Below are 21,597 nucleotides of genomic sequence, written 5' to 3' on the forward strand. Positions count from 1 at the left end.
AGAGGCCACCTAGGAGGAGTGAAGCTCTTTGGATCCAGGATCACACCACCTTTGGACACCATTTTGAGGTATCAAGTTCTGAACTTGGTGAAGTTTCATTTAGATCTTGTGTTGGAATGGTTTTTGGTCCTTTTTGTCCTAAATGTGGAGATTCATGAACATAGCATTTTCTTGACCCATTAAGTTGGCCTTTCAGACCTTTGGAAGAGTCTTGAGTCATAAAAATGGGCTCCAAATGGTTGGTTTTGCTCCATGCATCATTTAGAAGGTCTTAATGGATTAAGAAGTGGAGTTAAGCACTTAATGTACATGAAAAGTCATAAAGTTGGAAACTTTATGACTCTTTAGGGTATTTTAGCCATGGATTTGAAAGATGGATGTGAGATCTTAATCCATTAAGCTCTTAATGTGGATTTTGGGAGTTTGGGAGTATGCCCCATGTACCTAGAGTACGCCCCATGTACGAGGTCAACCATCCCAATGGTGGTCAACATCCGAGTACACCTAACGTACATTTGGAGTACGCCCTACGTACTTACTCTTTGGTGACTCAGCTGGGTTGACTCAATTGATTTGACAATTTTGACTTTGACTTTGACTTTGACCAATTTTTACCAAGTTTGACTTAAGGTATTTTGGGATTTTGATTGAGATTAGTCATTTAGTTGGATAGGTGACAGTTAGAGCTGAGATTTGGAGTTGGGATCACATCAGTTGTTGTTCAGTCTGTGAGGTGAGTTGTTCCTCCCTGTACTTACAGGTCAAAGACACCAAGGCTAGCCCATTAGATTAGATATCCCGTTATGTGATAGTATGTTATCATGCTGTAGTGATCTGTATCCTGGTAGATAGGATGATGTTATGCTTAGTGATCTGTAGATATGCCTAACTGTCTGTTAACTGATTATATGTTTATATGTTATATGTGCACATATTTGGTTGGTGGTTGAGGCTTTACTGCTTTGTGTGTGAGCCAATAAACCGGCGATATTACTACCCGATGGTTTATTAGGCCTGAGGGTATTCCATCGCGAGGATGATTGGACTCGTTGTATATTGGCATTCCAACCTGGGGTATTCCACCCGGATGGTTGATTGGGCCCCGCATACCTAGAGTATGCCCCATGTACGAGGTGTTCCAACCTGATGATTGACTGGACCTATAGTATATTGGCATTCCAACCCGATGATTGATTGGGTCTGGGATGTTCCAACCTAATGGTTGATTGGACCCGACATGTTGTTATTATATATGTTTTGTGTTTATGTGTTGGTACTTTGGGGGAACTCACTAAGCTTTGGCTTATGGTTTTTAGTTATGGTTTCAGGTATTTCAGATGATCGCGATAAGGCGAAGGCGTGACCGTACACATCCTCTGTTTTATGTACTTCTGATCTATAGGATAATCTGATATGGAACAATACTTTTAAAACAATGATTTTGTAAACATTCTATGATTTGAAGTTGTTTTAAAAAAGTTTAAATTTTTGTGATTTTTATGGATGTTACATGGATGTTTATTGATACACTTTGATTCATCATGGTTTCTATGGTGTTGTTTTGGAATATGGTTTTATTAATTTAAAAATCAAAATTTTTAGTCTTAATTTTTGGGACGCTACACAAATTGTCATTTAAGCTCCAAATGCATTGACACATTTTGTTGGTTGGCAATGATTGGGGTGAAATTGAATTTTGGAATAAATATGTTCGTCAACAAATTTTCAAACTTGGAAATTATGAACTAAGGTAACCTAAATGTACCATTTACAATTTTAGCCTACACATGTTGCCTTAAACCAATCTTTTATAAACCTTTTTTTTATCTGAAAACCCCTTTAACTACAAATCAGCATTATATATAGTTTAAGAATTTATTTTCTGTAAAATTATAGGTTATTATATGTGTTATTAGTTGGTGGTTGTATGATGTCATGTGGATGGATAAATAGAGTCTGATAGTTATAGGGATATATACTCGAAAAGATGTTCTTATTCCACCTTCACTATCTTCATCCTCCGACTAATATTCCTAAAAAAATTGTCTTTCAAGGTCATATATCCCCAAACAATATTCTAATGGCTCTCTGTGAAGATCTTGAGTGGAATCGTTAACAAAGCGGAACACGTTTCAGTTATCAACATCTCCACATGTAGCAAATTCGACATCACCGATATACTTGCATTATATGGAGAACATATGAATACCTGCTCCTGGTGTTTCATATAATACATCATGAGACATCCTATGAAATGAAAATATCTCTTTGATTGTTGCTTCCTATACATGATAAATTTCCACGAAATCAGTTTTCACCATCATCGGATTGATTCCTTGCATCATATCTATGTACAAGGATATCATCTACAAGATACATATATACAACCTTTTTACACACAACATGAACAACATTTAGTAAGTGATCGCTTTTATTAATTATGGTTATAACATATTTCAAGCCAAGGATGCTATAAATATAAACAGATGTTATCTTCTTCTAAACATAACTTTATTTTCACCAAATCAACCAACCAAAAAATGTTTACATACGAGGAAAAATCTAAACCCTAATTTATCATATTTGGTCCTAATTAATGATGTTGATTATGTGTCACAACACTTCAATCCAAATACCTACAAATAACTTGGTAGATGCACAAGGGCGGAGCCACCTTAGGACCAGGGTAGGCCCAGGCCACCCAAAAAATTTCATTTTTTTTGCATATAGAAATATGATATTATTTAGGTGTAAGTTAGTCAATAAACACATGTAGTTCAGCAGCAAGACACTATATCTTTGATCATACGAGAAGTGTTCGATCCCAGTGCATTATATATATATATATATATATATATATATATATATTTAAGAGACCATTTTTTTGTAATTCTCTCTCTCTCACACACACACACACTCTCTCTCTCTCTCTCTCTCTCTCTCTATATATATATATATATATATATATATATATATATATATATATATATATATATATATATATATATATATATATATATATATATTTCAATTATTTTATAAGGAACATCTTAAAAAAAAAAATTTGACTCCGCCCTTATGCACTCATTTTGGGTAAGAATGTTTGTTGAAGGCTTGGATATCAATGTGAAAATTACATTTACATTTATTTTTGTACAAAAAAAATCCATTTCGTAAGGATTATTTTGCAGTATTATTGTGAAACCTACTGACACGAAACCGACAAACGATTTTCAAACTAGGTAATTTCCCAATAAGATCCAAAATTTAATAGCAGCTCCAATACTAAACCTTATGGCACAAACGACATGTGAATTTTGTAGACTTCGTTATGAAATATATGGTTATTTTTAAAAAAAAAAAAAAATTAATTGTGGGGCTATTTTTTGTCGAAGTCGTGCCAATAAGGCTTTTGTCCATTTTATTAAAAAAAATGTAACCAACCAAGCCTACCTATGAAAATTGTAATTTGGCCAATATAGGAGGGCTCATCTTAATCCCAACAACACCCCCTCACTCGAAGAAAAATCAAAAAAAAAAAAAAAAAAAAAAAAAAAAAAAAAAAAAATCCACCTCATTTGAAGATTTTGTGACGGTGGTAGGGTAGAGTGCAAGATCGGACATTTCAAACACTATTTGTTTTATTTGATTTTAAATAGGTGAATTAGTTGAGAGAGTTCTTTGATTGAGAAAGCCCACCTTCAATATTGAAACACTATAATAATTACACGTCAAAACTAATACTATCATTATTAAGGAGGAATCGTATTTCTAAAAGACAAAATGAAGAAACATTAACTTATGTACTTCATTTGTCGGTTGATATTTGCCTCTTATATTATTACTTTTTCGTTAAACATAGAGAATTAGTATGTAAAACAGAAGCAATGTCTCATTATGTATAAGTAACACATGCTATAAAAGAAAACCATGATTATATTAAAAATATACAAGATTGATTGACGCAATTCACTAATTCACATGATTTATAAAAACACAAGCAATTTTACAAAGAATCAAAAAAATATTGAAAACTGAATCTTAACTAAAAGAATTTGTACTATCGTCATAGATCCGAGGTATTAAATCTTTCTATGAACTCTGTAATTCCTCACAGATTAAAATTTAATTGTTTGTTTCTCATAAATGTCATATAAGATTATAGGAATGTGACACCAAACCATTTTTTTTTTTTTTTTTTTAAATTTGTGTAGACTTTACGAACTTTTGCTTGTTCTCTTGACTTGTACCAAATGCCACTCAATAAATGGTAGTTTTATTAAGAAAACCCTCTTATTTATACTCTCTCATACATTCCACTCTCCAGTGCATTATCATCTTACTTCACCTTTACTCTCCCCTTCTCTCCCTGAGTATTTCCTGCCAACGGTCAGTCTTTTTCCTCTCAATCGATTCACGCAATTCAATAATCGTATCAGATTTGATGATTGCATTGTGTTATTGTTTGTATAATTGAAGTGGGTATTGCTTTTTATTACCGATTTTTGCTTTTTCTTCATGAATAGATCTAGATCTGCATCTGTATGTATGTGTGTATGTATATGTATGTTATCTTTACGAAGCACATTGTTGAATGTGGAGTGTAGCTACTCTCTGTCTTGCAAGTTTTCTTTGATTATTTCAGTAGTGTGTTGCTGATAAACGAAGCTTTGATCTTGAAATGCAAATCAAATTGTTGGTTTTTTTTAATAATTGGAGATGGGATCTTTGATCTCTGATGTTGGATCTTTGGCTTCATATCGATTCAAGAATTTCGATCTTAAACTCTTCAACTAGTTTGTTCTTTTTAGGTAGTAGATCTGTTTTCTTGAATTTGAAAATCACCAGGAAAGGAAAGATTTGATCTTACGAACAAATTTTGAACCTGTTTCTTCCGATCGTATCTCCTCATTTCTTGGTAAACTCTGTTTTAATTAGAGGGTAATTTTGTAACTTCACAAACATATGATACAACTTGCTCAAGTGAAGTCCAATTTTCGAAAGTCAAAACCATTAAATTCTGTCATAAGATCTTCTAGCGTTGGAATTATTAGCTACAAATTTTTCCATTTTGATTCCTGTTATTTAAATTAGTTCATTATCATTCTGCTATTAGAGAAAATTGAAACAATTTTTATAAATTCTCAACTCAAGAAGCAACTCGATTGACTTGAAAAAGTCAAACACCGTTTCTTTCCATGATCAATTTGTCGAATGGGTTTTTCTGTTTGCAGGATTGGTGTTGATTGAGGTCTTGAAGAACATGGATTCGATCAAGATTTTCATGTGTTTTACCACACTCCTGTTTGCATATGCACAAGCAGCAACATTGGCCGCCGAGTCACCGCCGATTATCTTGACACCAACTCCGGCACCGGCACCAGCGCCGGACTACGTTAACCTCACCGAGCTCCTGAGCGTCGCTGGTCCTTTCTCTACCTTCCTTAAATACCTTGAATCAACCAAAGTCATCGAAACCCTACAAAATCAAGCCAACAACACAGAAGAAGGAATCACTCTGTTTGTACCCAAAGACAAAGCATTTACTTCCCTGAAAAAACCCTCCCTGTCAAACCTCACCGCCGATCAGCTCAAACAGCTCTGTCTTTTCCACGCGCTGCCACATTACTACTCGCTTTCAGACTTCAAGAACCTGAGCGGCGCCGGCCCTGTTAACACGCTCGCCGGAGGTCAGTACACGCTGAACTTCACAGATACCTCCGGCACCGTTCGTATTGGGTCCGGTTGGACTAACACAAAAGTGAGCAGCAGTGTGCATTCGACGGATCCTGTTGCCATTTACCAGGTGGACTGGGTGCTCCTTCCTGAAGCCATTTTCGGAACTGATATTCCTCCTCCGGCACCTGCTCCGGCACCGGTGCCAGATATTGCTCCGGTTGCTGATGCTCCAGAAGCAGATGGTGGGAAAGGAAAGGGAAAGGCTGCGAGTTCATCATCGCCTTCCTCTTCTGACCGGATTATAGGGTGGAGCGTGTGGAGGTGCGTGATGATGGTGGTTGTTTCCGTTGGATTTGCGGTGGTGTTGTAAGATAAAGCAAAATTGGGATATTTGAATGAAGCTACGGAGAATCGATTTGAATTGATGAAAAGCAAGCCATTCTTTTGATGTCAGTATTTATATGTATTTCATTGATTGGTACTTGAATGAGAATTTGTATTATTTTTGTTGTATAATCTTCATTTATTCTATTCTACAAAATTACACTATTCGCTCCTCTCGTTTATTCAAGTTTTTATTATTATTACTAGTTTATAACATCGGGAACCACGGTTACAAAACTAATTAAACTGCTATAGTGAGAATTCAAAATTATCAATCAATAATTTCAAATAAATTATAAATTTATAGATATTTTTTTAGTTATATAAAATTATAATTATTAATTTAAATAAATATGTGAACTTATATCATTTTATAATTTGTATTAATTTTAATTTAATTTTTATTCTAATGTAATTAAAGTGAGAAATTTAAAATTTAAAATTGAAAATTAATAGGTTGATAAGTGACATGCATTAATGATGAAGACTAATAGGGTGACACATGGCAAAAGTAGAATAAAATATGCATTAATTAGGAGGCTTAATAGGATGACACATGTCAAAAGGAGATTAAAACTATTCTTTTATTAGAATACGATTATTATTATTATTATTATTTGGTAAATTACATTAAAGCATATTTAGTTATATTTTTAAAAATTAATTTGGACCGTTTATAGTTTATTTTTTCTTACCTGTTTAGTACTTATTGACATGAAATGTTTTTTTCTTCATTTTTTATTTCTTTATTATTTTTAAATTAATAAAAACAAAACAAATATCCTCACCGGTCACCCCTCCCCCTCCCTTTTTCATTTCCCTTGCAATAAGATTCTCAAGATTACACACTACCATCCATAATCACTAGCTCTTTCACAACCATCGCTACCTATCACCGTCACCATATCCTCCAAACAAACCATAATCTGAAAACCTTGCACATACCTTCTTCCTCATCTTCGATCTAGCCATCACCTTTATGTTGGCTTCGATTCTGATTGTAGAGCTCGATGGTCTCCATGTCTCAGCCACGATGTAGGTTGAGATCAATCTAGACATCTGTCGAAACCCACACCGACAGAGATCGATGACATATGTCGAAACTTTAGTCGCCACCGATGGCGTCACTCATGTGACGAAACCCTACCCGATGAAGATCAGTGTCATCACACATGTAATAGCAAAGATCGAAGACTTAATATCGTTGTAAGTACAGATCACAGGTGGCGATCTAAGACGGTTATGGTCTGTTGATTGAAGAAGAAAAAGGAGGAATGAGAGAGAGTATTCAGATCAGAGAAGAAGGATAAGAGAGAGAGATAGAGAGAGAGAGAGAGAAAGAAAGAGGGACTATAGGGTTGTGGTTCGTCAATAGTGGTAGGCGGTGGTCCGATGACTCTCTTTATGAGATAATGTATTTTCTGGTGGTGGTTTGGTGGTGGCTTAGGGGAAGTATAGTTTAAAGGGAAGGGTTTAGAATAAGGTGGGTATGGTGGTTTTTTTCTTTAAATTTTATTTTGTATTTTATAAATAATTGTAAGAAAAAAATAAAAAATAATAATAATAATGGCAGAACTTTGTATTTTGCCTTCTATGAAAATTTTAAAACATGCATATCTCATTTGTTTGAAGTCGGATTGACATATAATTTTTTTCCAAAACGTGGTTTAGAGTTTGTATGTGATTTCATACTATAATTATGTCATTTTTAGTTTCATATTCAAGGACTTACAATCCTTCGAAATCGGGATATCAAAGTTAGAAAATTTGAGATTTATTGGTATTTTTTTTTGTATTTTATATTCTATGAAAAATATAAAACATGCATATCTTGTTTGTTTGACGTTGGATTGATATGCGGTTTTTACAGCATGTAACTTAGAGTTTGTACATGATTTACACTCTAATGTCATCATTTTTGGTTTCATATTCAATGACTTACTGTAACGCCCAGATCCTGGTATGTATTTTAAATCAAATTATTCATTTTTGCAAAGGGACTCGACGAGTTGGAGGCCCTAAACTCGTCGAGTAGGAATGGAATTTGGACGCGGGGCTTGAAGTCTACTCGACGAGTAGGGCTGCCAGAGTGAAACCCTAATTTTCAGGGTTTTGCACCCTATTTAAACACCTTAATCTCTAAAGGTTGGCCTCACTTGCAGCCTCCATCACCCAAACCCTAGCCATGAAACCCTAATCCACTTTTGAGTGTTTTGAGCCATTATTGTGTGTTCTTGGTGATTTTGAAGCTTCAGAAGGAAGGAGAAACTTGAGAATTCAAGAGGAAGCCAGTAGATTCGGAAGTTGAGCTGCATTTCTGACTCATTTGAAGTATAAAGTTGATACCTTGGTTTTCTATTTCTTAGATCGTAATTTAGGGTTGTATTTTGTTAGTTTTGGGCCATATTGAAGTCATTTTCAGGATATGAATGTACCATGAAGTTGTGACTTCAGATCTAGGCACTCATGAGCTTATGAGGCTTAAAGTTTCCAACTTTATCAAGCCTTGGCCCTTCCACATGCCCTAGATCTCTTATATAGCTTAGTTTTTGTGTTTCTCGCTTCATGACACCATACATGAACGTAAAGTTAGTAACTTTACGTGGTAACTGAGTCGTAGGGGACCAGATCTATGGTTTGGAAGCATTGAAGTTGATTGGAAGTGACTGAATGGATTTAGACCAAGGGGGGACTCGACGAGTTGTTCATCCAACTCGACGAGTTGGGTCGTGGTCCCCTAACCTTTTCTACTACTAAGCAAACTCGTCGAGTCTAGGAGATGACTCAGTGAGTTGGACATGGTTTTTTTGGTTTTGAAGATTGAAGAACTCGACGAGTTCAAGGAGGAACTCGACGAGTTATGTGTGAAATGCCCCGACTATGTTATGAGGAGGAACTCGACGAGTTGGATCGAGATTCCCAGTGTTTTATGGATCATGGAACTCGACGAGTTGACGGACCAACTCGGCGAGTTGAGTCAACGAGGATGTTGACTTTGACTTTGACCATTGACCAGAGTTGACCCTTAAAGGGGTTATGGGTATGAAAGGGTAATTAAAGTAGATTTTTATGTGTAGGCGTTTGAGAGGAGTTGATCCCAAAGCCGAGGACAGTTCAGCTACTACACGACATTTGAGGTAAGTTACTTTCCAGTAGAAGTGGGTCGAAGGCACCAATGTCGGCCCACTAGTAGGAGTTATAGTAGAGATGATTGCCTTTGTGATAATTATCTGGTATACCACTATCTGTTATGCTTTATGTGCTAGTATGCTATGATATTATGTGATAGTGGTAGGAGGGGTAGGATAGGCCCCAGTACCGGTCGAAAGGACCAGAGGGGTATGCCAGCACCCTGATAAGCTAGGAAGTATATAACTTATGTGTTTATGTACCCGAATGTTATATGGTAGAAGTAGGGGTGAAATCGTCCCTGGTACCGGTCGAAAGGACCGAAGGGGTAGGCCAGCACCTTGATATGCTAGGCAGTTAGCAGTTGAAGGGGTAGTCTAGTACGCGGACATGTTAGACAGTATGTTATTATATGGTATGTGATATGATGGAGGAACTCACTAAGCTTTGTGCTTACAATTTTCAGTTTTTGTTTCAGATCCTTCTTCTTCGAATGGAAAGGAGCCGACACGATAGCAGCGCATCGCACACACGTTTTTCCGCATATGAGATTCTTGATATTTGTATTCTGACATTGTTTTCCTATGATATGTTTTTGAGATGGTTGACTTATGGTTTTCATGATATGAGATAACATTGATGATATTTTCAGTAATCTGTTTTATGAATCTTCAAATAAAAATGAAATTTTTGGTTTTAAAATTTGGGATGTTACACATACAGTCGCTTGAAGTCTGGATATCAAAACTAGAAATTTTCAAAGTTCAAACCAATATAAAGGTTGAATTTGATAGTCTATTATTACTCAATTCCATGAATAAGATGTATTTTGACTTGTTATAAAATAAAGATATCAAACCAATAAAGATATTAACGCACTAAGCAAGTACCAAAAAATTATGGGTTTTCCGGATTTTTGGGTTTTCCATTTATAGACCTATATTACCCATTTTCACCCTACTCACTTTGATATTTCTGGGTTTTCCGATTTTAGACCTATTTTACTCAGCCTCATACCTAGAACTAAACCAAAACCAATTTCTATATATCGATTCGGTTTCTATTCTATTAAATTCTATTTTTTGGTTTTCAGTTACAAATCCATAGGACCCACTTGCATCCTTACTTACCACTGTATTCATCCTTATTCTCGCTATCTCTCCAAAACCTAGTGATCGATTACACCAAATCAAGAGGTTATAGATGAAGTCCCCATATACACCCAAATGTGAGGGTCACCAGAAAGAGTTTAAAGCCCCAGGTCTGTAATTGCTTGCCCTTTATCTTTTCCATCTATCTTTAACATACCCTAAATTCAAACATAGTTTAACCAAACCATAAAAATCAAACCCACTTTACTAAAACCATTCAAAATCAAACGTCACACCTTTCTTCCCATAAGGATATGTTGAACATGTTTTATATTTGTGAATGCAACAACTTACTAAAAGTGGCAAACCACCGAAAACGGGTGATTAAAGTGACTGACTACCATAAATCTCAATTTATAAATCGGATTGTTTCATCCATGTTCAATAAGGTTTCTAACAAGAAGATGACGATTTTTTAAGGTTTGCTTTTAGGAAAACATCTACAAAAGGATGGTTGCTATGGAATAGGTTTCATTTGATGATAATATGTATATGTAAATTTACAATCACAAGCAAATACAATTTGGGGACTTCAAAAACTTTCCGAACTAGTTCATTTTTGACGAATCAATTAGATGGTCGTAAAAGAAACGGTTTCCAAAGGATGTACAATTTGTTTTTATATCGGAGGATAATCCTCAAGTCATGATACCATTCACTGATGTTAACAACATTAATTTTCCTACTTTCCAACAAAGAACACAGTGACAATTAGTTTACGGATTTTATTGATATCGACGATTTATTATCTTTTATATAGTATCAGTGTCTAGGTCAAAACCTTACTTCTGACCACAACCCGTAGCTGCCGCCCTCCACCTCCGGCGACCTTCTCTAATAGTCTTCGGAGGTATCTTCATTATGTTCCATATTTTTACGGTTCTTCTCTTCCCCGCCTAAATAATAAAACAGTCGTTGGCACCAAACCAGATCCCTTTCATTAGCTTCTTCTACTGCTTCGTCTACTTCTGCCACCTACCTCCTTCTCAGATGACCTTTGCCTCCTCGCCTTCTGTCTCCTCCTCAACTAGCCACTTCTTTAGTTCTCTTTTCTGAGGCAACCCCTTTTGATGTTAATGTTGCCTCTCTCTAATGACACCTTCTCCGTTGATGTCGTCTCTCTCCAATGACACCTTTTCCATTGGGGCAATCTCTAATCTGCATTCGTCTCTTTCTCTATCAACATTGCAATCGTCGATCTCCCTGAAATTGGCTCCGTTCGCCGTAGCTCGAGCCATCTTTTTTTCTTGTTGCCTTTCTCCGGACTCCTCTACCGTTGATTGCATGAACGTTGTCGTCGCTGCTCTTCTCTTCTTCTACAATGGAATCGCCTTTGGCTGTCGATTCTTCTCTCTTCTTCTCCGACAAGCAGTCGATGTTAGCCGACATCGACAGAGTTCTACCATCACAGCTGCCATTATCTTCATCTAGTTTTTATGTATTATTTTATTATTTTTTTGTTTATTTTTCCAATTTATCCGTCTCCTCCTAATCAAACTGGGGGAGAATGTTAGTGATTGAGGTTTAGACTCAAGCTCTTTAGGGTTTATCCATTAGGATTTAAGTATTCTCTATATATTCTTTTATGTAATTGTCTTTTGATGATCAAGGAGTCTATTATCGGTGTCTAACTGACATGTTTAGTCTCGACATTTTTCCTGTGGCTAGGTCACAGCACGGTCCTAGTTAAATCCTCCAATTTAGAATCGTAAATTTTTGCTTAGGTTTTACATGGACCCAAAATTGGCCATGTAATTATAATATAGCTTAAGCTACACATGCTATTGTTCTAACGATTGAATGACAAAATTTAATAAAAGTGTTCTATTTGTATAATCATTGCTGTACGGAAATTTAGTGTTATAAAAATTTTGTATGCATACAAAGAATCCGTCAACACTACTTGTTAAAACAATTAACGTTATGTCCTTAAAACAGTTTTTTCTTAATCAAAAATCTAATCTAAAAAAGTTAAAACCAATTTTAAAAATGATTTTATAATTCTAAGACAATTCATCACAAAACTCAATTTTAGTGTTTTCTAAACAATATTAAAAATACATATAGTCCATATCATATAAAACAACAACAACAACACTTATTGCCCAAGCCCTAATCCATAACAATTTTATTAGTCAACATAAAATTGATTGATAAAAAATAAGAGAACAAAAACCAATTTTTGCTCCGAGTAGGTAACAAAAAATGATCAAAAGAAAACCCGTTAAGCATTTCCGCTAGCTAAGCTTGTCATACACCACGTCTGTCGTTTGTGTCTTCTATTAGGACCCATTGATAATTAGGTTACATGTGTTGTTTGATTATTTGGTTGAGAGGTCCACCAATGATATATTTAGGGTTGTAGTATTCAGGTCTTCTTATTGTATATTTTTATATTACTAAAAATAGAACCTATTCTAATTTATGATGGAAAAACCTAGAACATACAATTGAAAATCCTAACTTGTTATAATAATGACAAGGCTTTAAAACACAAAAAATCATTACATAAAGTCAACAACCACAATAATCAACTCAATCACAAGGTTCAATCAAAAAAAAAAATGTAAAAAACCAATATACAATGAAAAAACATTTTAAATATCTTTTTTTTATAAAGTCTATGCATGTGAATTTTTTATAAAATTAACATACCTCAACAACTCAAATTCAATTCAAACCATAAAAAATCGAATTTCTAAGATATTTAAAAATGAAATATTTTGATAATTACCAAACATCATCAAAATGGATGAACATGAACAATCAGAAATTAAAGATCAATAAGGAAATCAAAGAGATTCAATAAATTAAAGCTCTGGTATAATTATTGAGAATTAATGGATATAGGAAACAAATGACACACCACAAAATATTGTTTAAAATTAATTCATAAGAAATTTCATTTTGGATCAAAATGAGTAACCAAACACAACCACAAAGGGTTGTTGATTTTACCTTAGGTTTAAATGGATATCTTTTAGTGTAGAAACTATGACAAAAAATGATAGACCACCTCTATTTGTATCCACATGAGCGACGCAAATAATTGTTAGACTCTAATAAAGAAATCAAGCATGGCGCCTTTCTTCCTTGTTCATGTGATGGTCGATGAATGCCAAAAGGAAGAGAAGGGATTTGTTTTCGGACAGAGAAAATAAAAAAAATTAAAAAAATAAATAGGGTTTGTATTGATAGTAACATAAATCTCTAATTGTCCTTTTTTTAAAAATAATAAACACTATTTTTTTTTTTTTTGGAAACGAATTAATTATTTAGATGACATTGAGAAAATTAAAAGATGAAGTTTGTGATTAAATTAAGGGAGTGATTTTATAATTTGCCCAAAGCGATAATTTTGGCACGTACTCAAAATGGGCAAGTCCCCACCCCATGTTAATAAGACGACGATACAAATGACAATCGTAAACCACCACCACCTTCTCTTCGATTTTCATTTCCCAAGTTTACGCGGGTCCAACAGACAATACGATTTTCTCTCCTCTCTCTATGCACTCCCCCTCCATCTTTTTCCATTCACATAAACAAAATCACCGAAACCTACCAATCAGCAACCCTACGTCGATTCTCCGGCTTCTTCAACATGGATTATTGATCCATGATCAATCTTATTAAGGTTTTGCTATTTGCTTCTTCTTTTTTTTCATCCCATCTGTATTTTCGTAATCCTGTGCTTCTTGATGGTAACAGTTCGATCTTGTAATGTTTGTTCTTGAACACAATGATATATATATCCATATGAACACCTTCGCGTAGATTGCTGTTTTCTTGAATGATTATATTCATATTGATTCATCTTGGTTCTTTGCGATTAATGCATCTGATTGTTTAATTGTCGTTGATATATTTCAAGATTTTCTCAATTGTGGAAACAAGTCAAAGATGTCTACATTCGAGGGTGTCTTTGTCAATGATCCATGGCTTCAGAGCCAATTCACACAAGTGGAGCTTCGTAAACTTAGAACCAAAGTATGCCATTTTAATATTTTTTTACGTTTCTTCTTAAATTTAACATAATCAAATTGGCTCATTTCGGATCTTGTTTATATAGTTTATTTCAGCAAGAAATCAAGCTGGCACAGTCAAAATAGTAGATTTACCGCCAGTTTTGGCAAAATTAAAGCCCTTCAATGAAGTATCAAGCCAAGATGAGGTCTCACGTATGCTAGGTGACTCTTATAGTGATTTGGCCAAAGATTTGGATTTTGAGGGCTTCCTTCGGGTGAGTCGAAAACCATCCCTTAGGCTACATTTGTTACACAAAAGTAGACAAACTTCCCACAACTATTTTCTATTTGAGGATGCGCAGGACATTCATGTCTTTTGCACAGATAAAAGACAGTGTCTTGTCTCACCTTGTTCCATCTTTTTGTATGAGACAAATTTTGTTGTATTAGCATCAAACATGTCGGACAGTATTGTCCCACCTTTTTGGGTGATACAGTTTTTGTCTCTTTAACATCAGTCTCAGTCCAAATTAAATGTACTCCAAATGCAGTACAAGATCGTTAGTCCTGTCTAGTATAACAAGCGGGACCTTATGGAATTGGATCTTGATTGTTTAGTTGGTATGCATATATGAATGAAGTGTCATTTTCATTTTATGATATGATTATAGGTATATTTAAATTTACAAGCTCGAGCAAGTGCAAAATTGGGGACTTCAAAAACTTTCAGAACTACTTCATCTTTTGTCAAGTCGGGTGCAACCACCCTTCGCCATAGCATTAGTGAGACAGAAAAAGCTTCATATGTTAACCACATTAACAATTTTCTAGGAGAAGACAAGTTTTTAAAGGACTTTCTTCCTATAGACACTGCCACCAATGCTTTATTTGATCTAGCAAAAGATGGAGTTCTTTTATGGTATGATCAACAACTAAATGTTCTTTCTTTTCTTCCATAAACTCTTTCTTTTTAGAACAATGCTTTTCATTGATTTGTGAAAGCGTTTTTTTGTAGTAAGCTGATTAATATAGCCGTCCCTGGTACAATAGATGAACGTGCCATTAACACTAAAAAAGTTCTTAATCCATGGGAAAGAAACGAAAATCACACTCTTTGCCTCAATTCTGCAAAGGCTATAGGCTGCACTGTTGTCAACATTGGCACACAGGATTTGGCTGAAGGAAGAGTAAGTTGATGGAATTATGAGTTAAAAAGATGTAAATTTAAGTTATTAATCTTTTTTGGTTCATATTGACAGCCTCACCTATTACTCGGGTTGATTTCTCAAATAGTTAAGGTAATGATCAATGTTTAAATTTTTTCTTTTTTGTTGACTAATTCATCGTTTATCTTTCTAACTTAATCTTTGACATTTTCAGATACAACTTCTAGCCGATGTTGATTTCAAGAAAACTCCTGAGTTGGCCGAAATGGTTGAAGATAGTAAGGTGATTGATATATTGTTTGATTTCTTACAAAGTTTGTGTTATCTTAATAAAATTTGTGGTTTATTTTACTTACTTGATATTACAATGTTGAATGACAGGAAGCAGAAGAGCTCATGAGTTTGGCCCCCGAAAAAGTTCTGTTGAAATGGATGAATTACCAGTTAAAAAAAGCAGGCTACAAGAAAGAAGTTACAAACTTTTCGTCCGATCTAAAGGTATATATGGGAGAATTACACAACAAGCCCCTATACTATTCAAATATACATATAATGTTCAAACATTCGATTAATACTAATAGTTGATCTCAATATCTTGGCTTGTAGGATGGAGAGGCGTACGCTCATTTACTCAATGTTCTTGCTCCCGAACACGGAAGCACTAAAACTTTGGAGACAAAAGATCCAACAGAAAGAGCAAAATTGATTATTGAGCAAGCTGAGAAACTTGATTGTAAAAGATATGTTACATCGAAGGATATCGTGGAAGGATCTACAAATTTAAATCTTGCATTTGTTGCCCAAATATTCCATCAAAGGTATGGTCCTGTTACTTTCATGCATAAAAAAAAATACGTTTTTATCTTGAGAAAATCACAAAAATAACCATTTTTAGAACAAAACAACCAACTCTTTCGCTTTTTACACAAATGACTACATATTTCATAATGGGTCCGATTCTAAATCACTTTATGAAATTGTTTTTTGAATGTTCAATTCACACAACCAAAAATGAAATCGATTTTGCAATAGGCCCATTGTAATATGTGATCATTTGTGTTAAAAGAAAAAAGTTTGGTCAATTTTGTTAAAGGTCGCCTCTAGAAGTGGTTATTTAATTATGTGATTTTCTCTTTTACCTTGGTAAAAAGTATAACCGCATGTAATTTGTTAACAGGAATGGGCTTAAAGTAGATAAAGCAAAGACTACGAATGTGCTTGCTGAAATGATGACGGATGATGAAACCACATCAAGGGAAGAAAGATGTTTCCGAATGTGGATAAACAGTCTTGGAGTTGAAACACATGTTAACAATGTGTGGGAGGATATAAGAGATGGGTTAGTTCTCTCATTTGTTATAGTCGTTATAATCAATCAGTGTGTTGGAAAAAATTAACGTTTTTAATTAACATTTTCTTTTTGTGTTGTTGTATAGATGGGTTCTTTTGGAAGTTCTTGATAAACTTGCACCAGGGTCTGTTACATGGAGGCTAGCAAACAAACCACCGATTAAAATGCCGTTTAGAAAAGTTGAAAATTGCAATCAAGTTGTAAGCATTGGAAAGGAATTAAATTTTTCTCTTGTGAATGTCGCTGGGAATGACATTGTTGCAGGAAACAAAAAGCTTATAATAGGTTTGTGTTTTTTTTTTAAATTCTTGCGTTATGTTTAAATACTTGTGTATGATGAAGAAAAGAAGGAAATTAGTGATTAGGTTTGGATATTATTGCATGCACCCAGCTTTCTTATGGCAGTTGATGAGATTTAGCATGCTTCAACTCTTGAAAAACTTAAGAACTCATGGACATGGAAAGGAAATAACGGATGCTGATATTTTACAATGGGCAAACAAGAAAGTGAAAGATACAGGCAAATCAGGACACATGGATAGCTTCAAGGTAAGCCAAAGATAATAGTTACTAGTGTTTTGATATGCATTAATCAAAGAGGATATGAAATGGAATGAAGCATTATAAATGTCTTTTACTTATATTATCTTTAATAATCTGTGTTTTGATATGACAATCAACCCGTAATGATCCATTTCATTTCATCACCATGCACATTCTATTATATATTGTTAACTCCATTTTTTTCTCATAATTCCATTTCATCATATTATATTAATTAACTATAAACTTTGCAACTATTCAGGATAAACGCCTATCAGATGGTATTTTCTTTCTTGAGCTTCTTAGTGCAGTGGAAAAGAGGGTGGTAAACTGGGGTCTTGTTACCAAGGGCGAGACCGGTAATTTTTAAAATTTCACAACTTCATTCCATTGATGCAATAATTTGAGAAAAATAAACATTTTTTTTTTGGTTTGGGTTTATTACAGAGGAGGATAAGAAGTTAAACGCAACGTATATAATTAGTGTTGCAAGAAAACTGGGGTGTTCTATCTTCTTATTGCCTGAAGATATTCTTGAGGTAAACATCATTTTAATACTGCTATTGAGTCCTTTTGCATCATCATTATCATCGAATACTAAGTTAAATTGTTGACAGGTTAACCCGAAGATGATTTTGATCCTAACAGCAAGCATTATGTACTGGAGCTTATTACAGAAGGCTAAAGTTAATGAAGACGATAGACCACCAGATGAACCCACTGTTGCAACAGAAGAAGTAGAGGGAAATCCAGCCATGGATGAAGCTGCTACTGATGATGGTGGTGCTGGTACCACAGACAAAGAAGAAACGGTAACAGAAGAAGGGAATAGTTAGTTGATGCAAAACTAAAGAATAATTATAAAAAGAAAAAAGTTAAGTATAATATTGATCATTTATAATAAGAATTTAATCATGCTAACTCTCCTTTGTTTTCTATTAAGTGGAGGAGAAAGCAAATTGTACTTTTGGGGAAATGTGTTAGACAGTAAGGGTTTTTGAATCTCCTTTCCTATGTTCATCTTGATTGCTTTGAAGCTTTTTAGATGGGGATTGGAGCAATACATGTAAAATTTACACATGTAATTACTCGTGTTGTTTCTAGTTGTATTCTTTAATTGTTTGTTGCGTGTATTTTCATCAAATAATTAAGTCCAATTTTGGTGGCTTTTAAATCAATTAAATAATCGAAGAGGCAATGAAATAGAATGGAGCCTTAAGCAAAATTATAAAAAAAAAAAAAAAAAAAAAGTCATGTTTGTTTCAGGCAAATTTGATTGATTTTTATTCCATTGGGAGTAGTGTCATGGAATGGAATCGAGTATGAGATTATAAGTGATAATTAATAACAAAATTATCCGAGTCCAATAAAAAAAATAGTGTAAATGGAGATAGTATGGCCGGTCCTAACCATAAGATTAGGAGACCTAAAAGACCTTTCACACAAGGAAATAAAAAAAATGCATACAAATATAAAAAGTAAAAATAATAAGTTATTGTAGTATTAATTTGTAAGTGCACCCACATTGATCATACATAAGAAATTTGCAAACAAAACGTTAACCCTAGATAAATAATCACTAGAAAACTAAAGCAATAGTTACAGCACAATCCATAGGTATTCAGTAGGTATAAGGCGATACCTACGGATTTGCTATGGAAAAAGGCATTTAGCATAAATGTCCGTAGGAAATTTATACATACGGATTTGCTACAGAATAGCTACAGCGTATTCCACAAGTATAATACCTACAGATTAGCTACGGAAACGAATTGCTATGGAATGCTTACAGATTGCCGTCGGGTGTGAAGTTTGACTAAAATTGACTTTTTTTCCTACGGAATATAGCTATGTTAAGACATGGCTACGGATAACCCAAGCGAATTGAGTTTGACCAAAATTGACTTTTTTTCCCTACAGAATAGCTATGGAACTGTATAGCTATGGATTTCCTAAGAATTAACGACGGAATTCAAGTTTGACTAAAATTGACTTTTTTCCTACGGAATACTTACGGACCTATTTAGCAACGGATATTGCGTTACAAATCCGTCACTAAATTAGTAAACAAACAAACAACATTAAATTTAGCGACGGATACTTACGGACCTATTTTTTCTGCTTAAAATGTACCTAAAAACAAACAAACAAACAAACAATACATTAAACTTATAAGAAAATTCTTATTCAACCACAAAACTAATAAACATTACAATATACGTTTTTGGTTATATGATTGTACTTTGCATTTACTCAATTTATTTCATAAAAATAACTTAAATACAAACCAATACAATTCATACAAATACAATACATTTTGAATGTATTATCCTACTTGGTACAAGATATTACTTGTACTTAGTTTATATATAAAAAAATCATAAAAATAGGTGTCCACTTACACGAGCAAATCTATACGGAAGTATAACTTTTTATAGCTCTTAAACTCTTGGATGAAGACCTGTAATAAAATCTCAGATTCAATACATGAGTAAATTACAAAATAAAGGAAATGAAAAAAAAAAAAAACAAAAAAAAAGTGTAGAGAATAGCAACGTACTTTACTCCCGCTGTCAATTTGGGTAATGTACTTTAATTTTTACCCATTGGAACTACATACTTACCTATTTGACCAACAATTGCATTGCTTTCAGTAATTTTTATATATTTCTTTTATAGATAGAAGTTACTAGTCAAGTTGTTTTCAACCATTTATGGCATCATACTTTAATTTCTTCATATTGCATTGCAATAGATTTGGCATGCATTGGATTATTAAGACATTAAGATTACATGTTCACAATTTGAAAACAAATTGGTTTTTTTTTTTTTTTTAAAAAAAAAATCATAAAAAGAGTACCTGAATGGAAACCAAAAGTGGGATGTTATACTAAAAAAAGCATAAAAACTACAATGTTAATTCATGCATTTAACCCTAAAAACAACTTTCCAAGTTTCAAGAAAACTATGTTGTTATATGTAAAATTTCCTACCCAAGAAAGGCACCTAAGTTGTAGCACTTATGGTTTTCTGCTTTGTGTGCATACATAAGCCTGAAACACAACAAAATAGAATTAATAATTAAATAAAAAGATATTTGCATCAAACCTTCAATACTGACAATCACATTTTTAGTAATGTACTTTCTCTTCAAGGTTAGGTTGTCAACCCCCTTTGTAATTAGTCTGTCTTATACCCATTTTGACAATTTACTTTCAACAAAGTTTCTAAAAATAACAAGTTATCAAGTTCATGAAGATCATAGCAACATATTTGTGTTTTTACATCAATTTCAAGCTTCTAAAGTTGCTCATGATTACCATTAGTTGGTATTTTACTCTAACTCCATGTTTGACCAAAACAGAAAAGTCAAATGTTATTATTCATCGTTCAACCTCAAGAAACTAGAATCGATTCATGTATTGATGTTTCTTACGTCCTCATAAGCTTCCATCCATAAACAATTTTAGGATTCATCAACCAATTTCAATATGAAATCAACAATTCCAAAAGAAACCGACATTAACTTGGCTTTATAGAAATTACATTCACATCTTGTGTCCACAAACTAAAAATTATAAATATTAGGCTGTTTCTTCGTGTATTTCCAGCCTCCATAGCCCCCAAATCGCTATCAAGCACATCATGAAAACCGGAGATGGTGACGAACGGCGCGCCGGAGATGGGAGCTCAGAGGGTGTGCTGCAATGTGGAGTGGATGTGCAATTTCTATGGAGCAAGGTTAACGATTAGGGCAAAGTGTTTTTTTTTCACAGAAGCAAAAGAAAAGGAGCCGACCGAAGATGGTGATGAACGACGCGTCGGAGGTGGTAGCGAACGGTAGCGCCAGAGACGGGAGGTTAAAGGTGTGATGTGATGTGGAGTAGATGCGCGATTTCTACGGAGATTAGGGTAAGGAGCTGCGTTTTTTTTTCTATGTGTAGAGGAGATCGACAAAAGCTGTAATATTGGGTTCAAATTGCTACCGGTAGGGTTGCAAACTAGCCGATTATCTATTCGGATCGTTAAAAGCTCGATTTGAAACCGATTTGAAACGAGTTCGAGCCGAGATCGAGCATAATATTAAGCTTGTTTATTAAACGAGCTCGAGCTCAAGCCTATGTCACAAAGCTAGATTACGTTCGCGGGCCTAAACGAGCATTTATATAATATTATTTATTATTATTTATATATATTAAAATAAAAAACATATTAGGGGAATTATG

General features: G+C 34.2%; 2 protein-coding genes and 1 long non-coding RNA gene across 3 annotated transcripts; 2 read left to right on the forward strand and 1 right to left on the reverse strand.

Annotated features, from left to right (window-relative positions):
• Positions 1-4,234: 4,234 nt before the first annotated feature.
• LOC111878849 (fasciclin-like arabinogalactan protein 7) lies at positions 4,235-6,228 on the forward strand. The gene is made up of 2 exons (XM_023875336.2): positions 4,235-4,389; positions 5,235-6,228. Exon 2 carries the CDS (start codon positions 5,264-5,266, stop codon positions 6,047-6,049), a length of 786 nt encoding a protein of 261 aa, XP_023731104.1. The 5' UTR covers positions 4,235-4,389; positions 5,235-5,263; the 3' UTR covers positions 6,050-6,228.
• Positions 6,229-13,609: 7,381 nt separating this feature from the next.
• Positions 13,610-18,499, forward strand: LOC111878856 (fimbrin-5). Its single transcript, XM_023875339.3, has 15 exons — positions 13,610-13,980; positions 14,218-14,333; positions 14,416-14,586; positions 14,983-15,230; positions 15,327-15,498; positions 15,571-15,609; positions 15,692-15,760; positions 15,859-15,975; positions 16,084-16,295; positions 16,655-16,816; positions 16,914-17,113; positions 17,220-17,377; positions 17,634-17,730; positions 17,819-17,910; positions 17,989-18,499. The coding sequence occupies exons 2-15, from the start codon at positions 14,247-14,249 to the stop codon at positions 18,205-18,207; spliced, it is 2,043 nt and encodes a 680-aa protein (XP_023731107.1). The 5' UTR covers positions 13,610-13,980; positions 14,218-14,246; the 3' UTR covers positions 18,208-18,499.
• A 1,075-nt stretch (positions 18,500-19,574) lies between these two features.
• On the reverse strand, positions 19,575-21,458 carry LOC122198322 (uncharacterized). The gene is made up of 2 exons (XR_008232515.1): positions 20,365-21,458; positions 19,575-19,832 (listed from the first exon to the last, which is right to left on the reverse strand). It is a non-coding gene; the product is annotated as an uncharacterized LOC122198322 (long non-coding RNA).
• Positions 21,459-21,597: the final 139 nt, after the last annotated feature.

This window comes from Lactuca sativa, chromosome 5, assembly GCF_002870075.4.
Source record: "Lactuca sativa cultivar Salinas chromosome 5, Lsat_Salinas_v11, whole genome shotgun sequence".
In the NCBI taxonomy this organism is placed as follows: Eukaryota; Viridiplantae; Streptophyta; class Magnoliopsida; order Asterales; family Asteraceae; genus Lactuca; species Lactuca sativa.

Coding starts and splice junctions, on each gene's coding strand:
- LOC111878849 (XM_023875336.2), top strand. CDS start 5,264: ATGGATTCGATCAAGATTTTCATGTGTTTTACCACACTCCTGTTTGCA.
- LOC111878856 (XM_023875339.3), top strand. CDS start 14,247: ATGTCTACATTCGAGGGTGTCTTTGTCAATGATCCATGGCTTCAGAGC. Junction 15,499..15,570: donor AGGATTTGGCTGAAGGAAGA/GTAAGTTGATGG, acceptor TCATATTGACAG/CCTCACCTATTACTCGGGTT. Junction 15,761..15,858: donor AAATGGTTGAAGATAGTAAG/GTGATTGATATA, acceptor GTTGAATGACAG/GAAGCAGAAGAGCTCATGAG.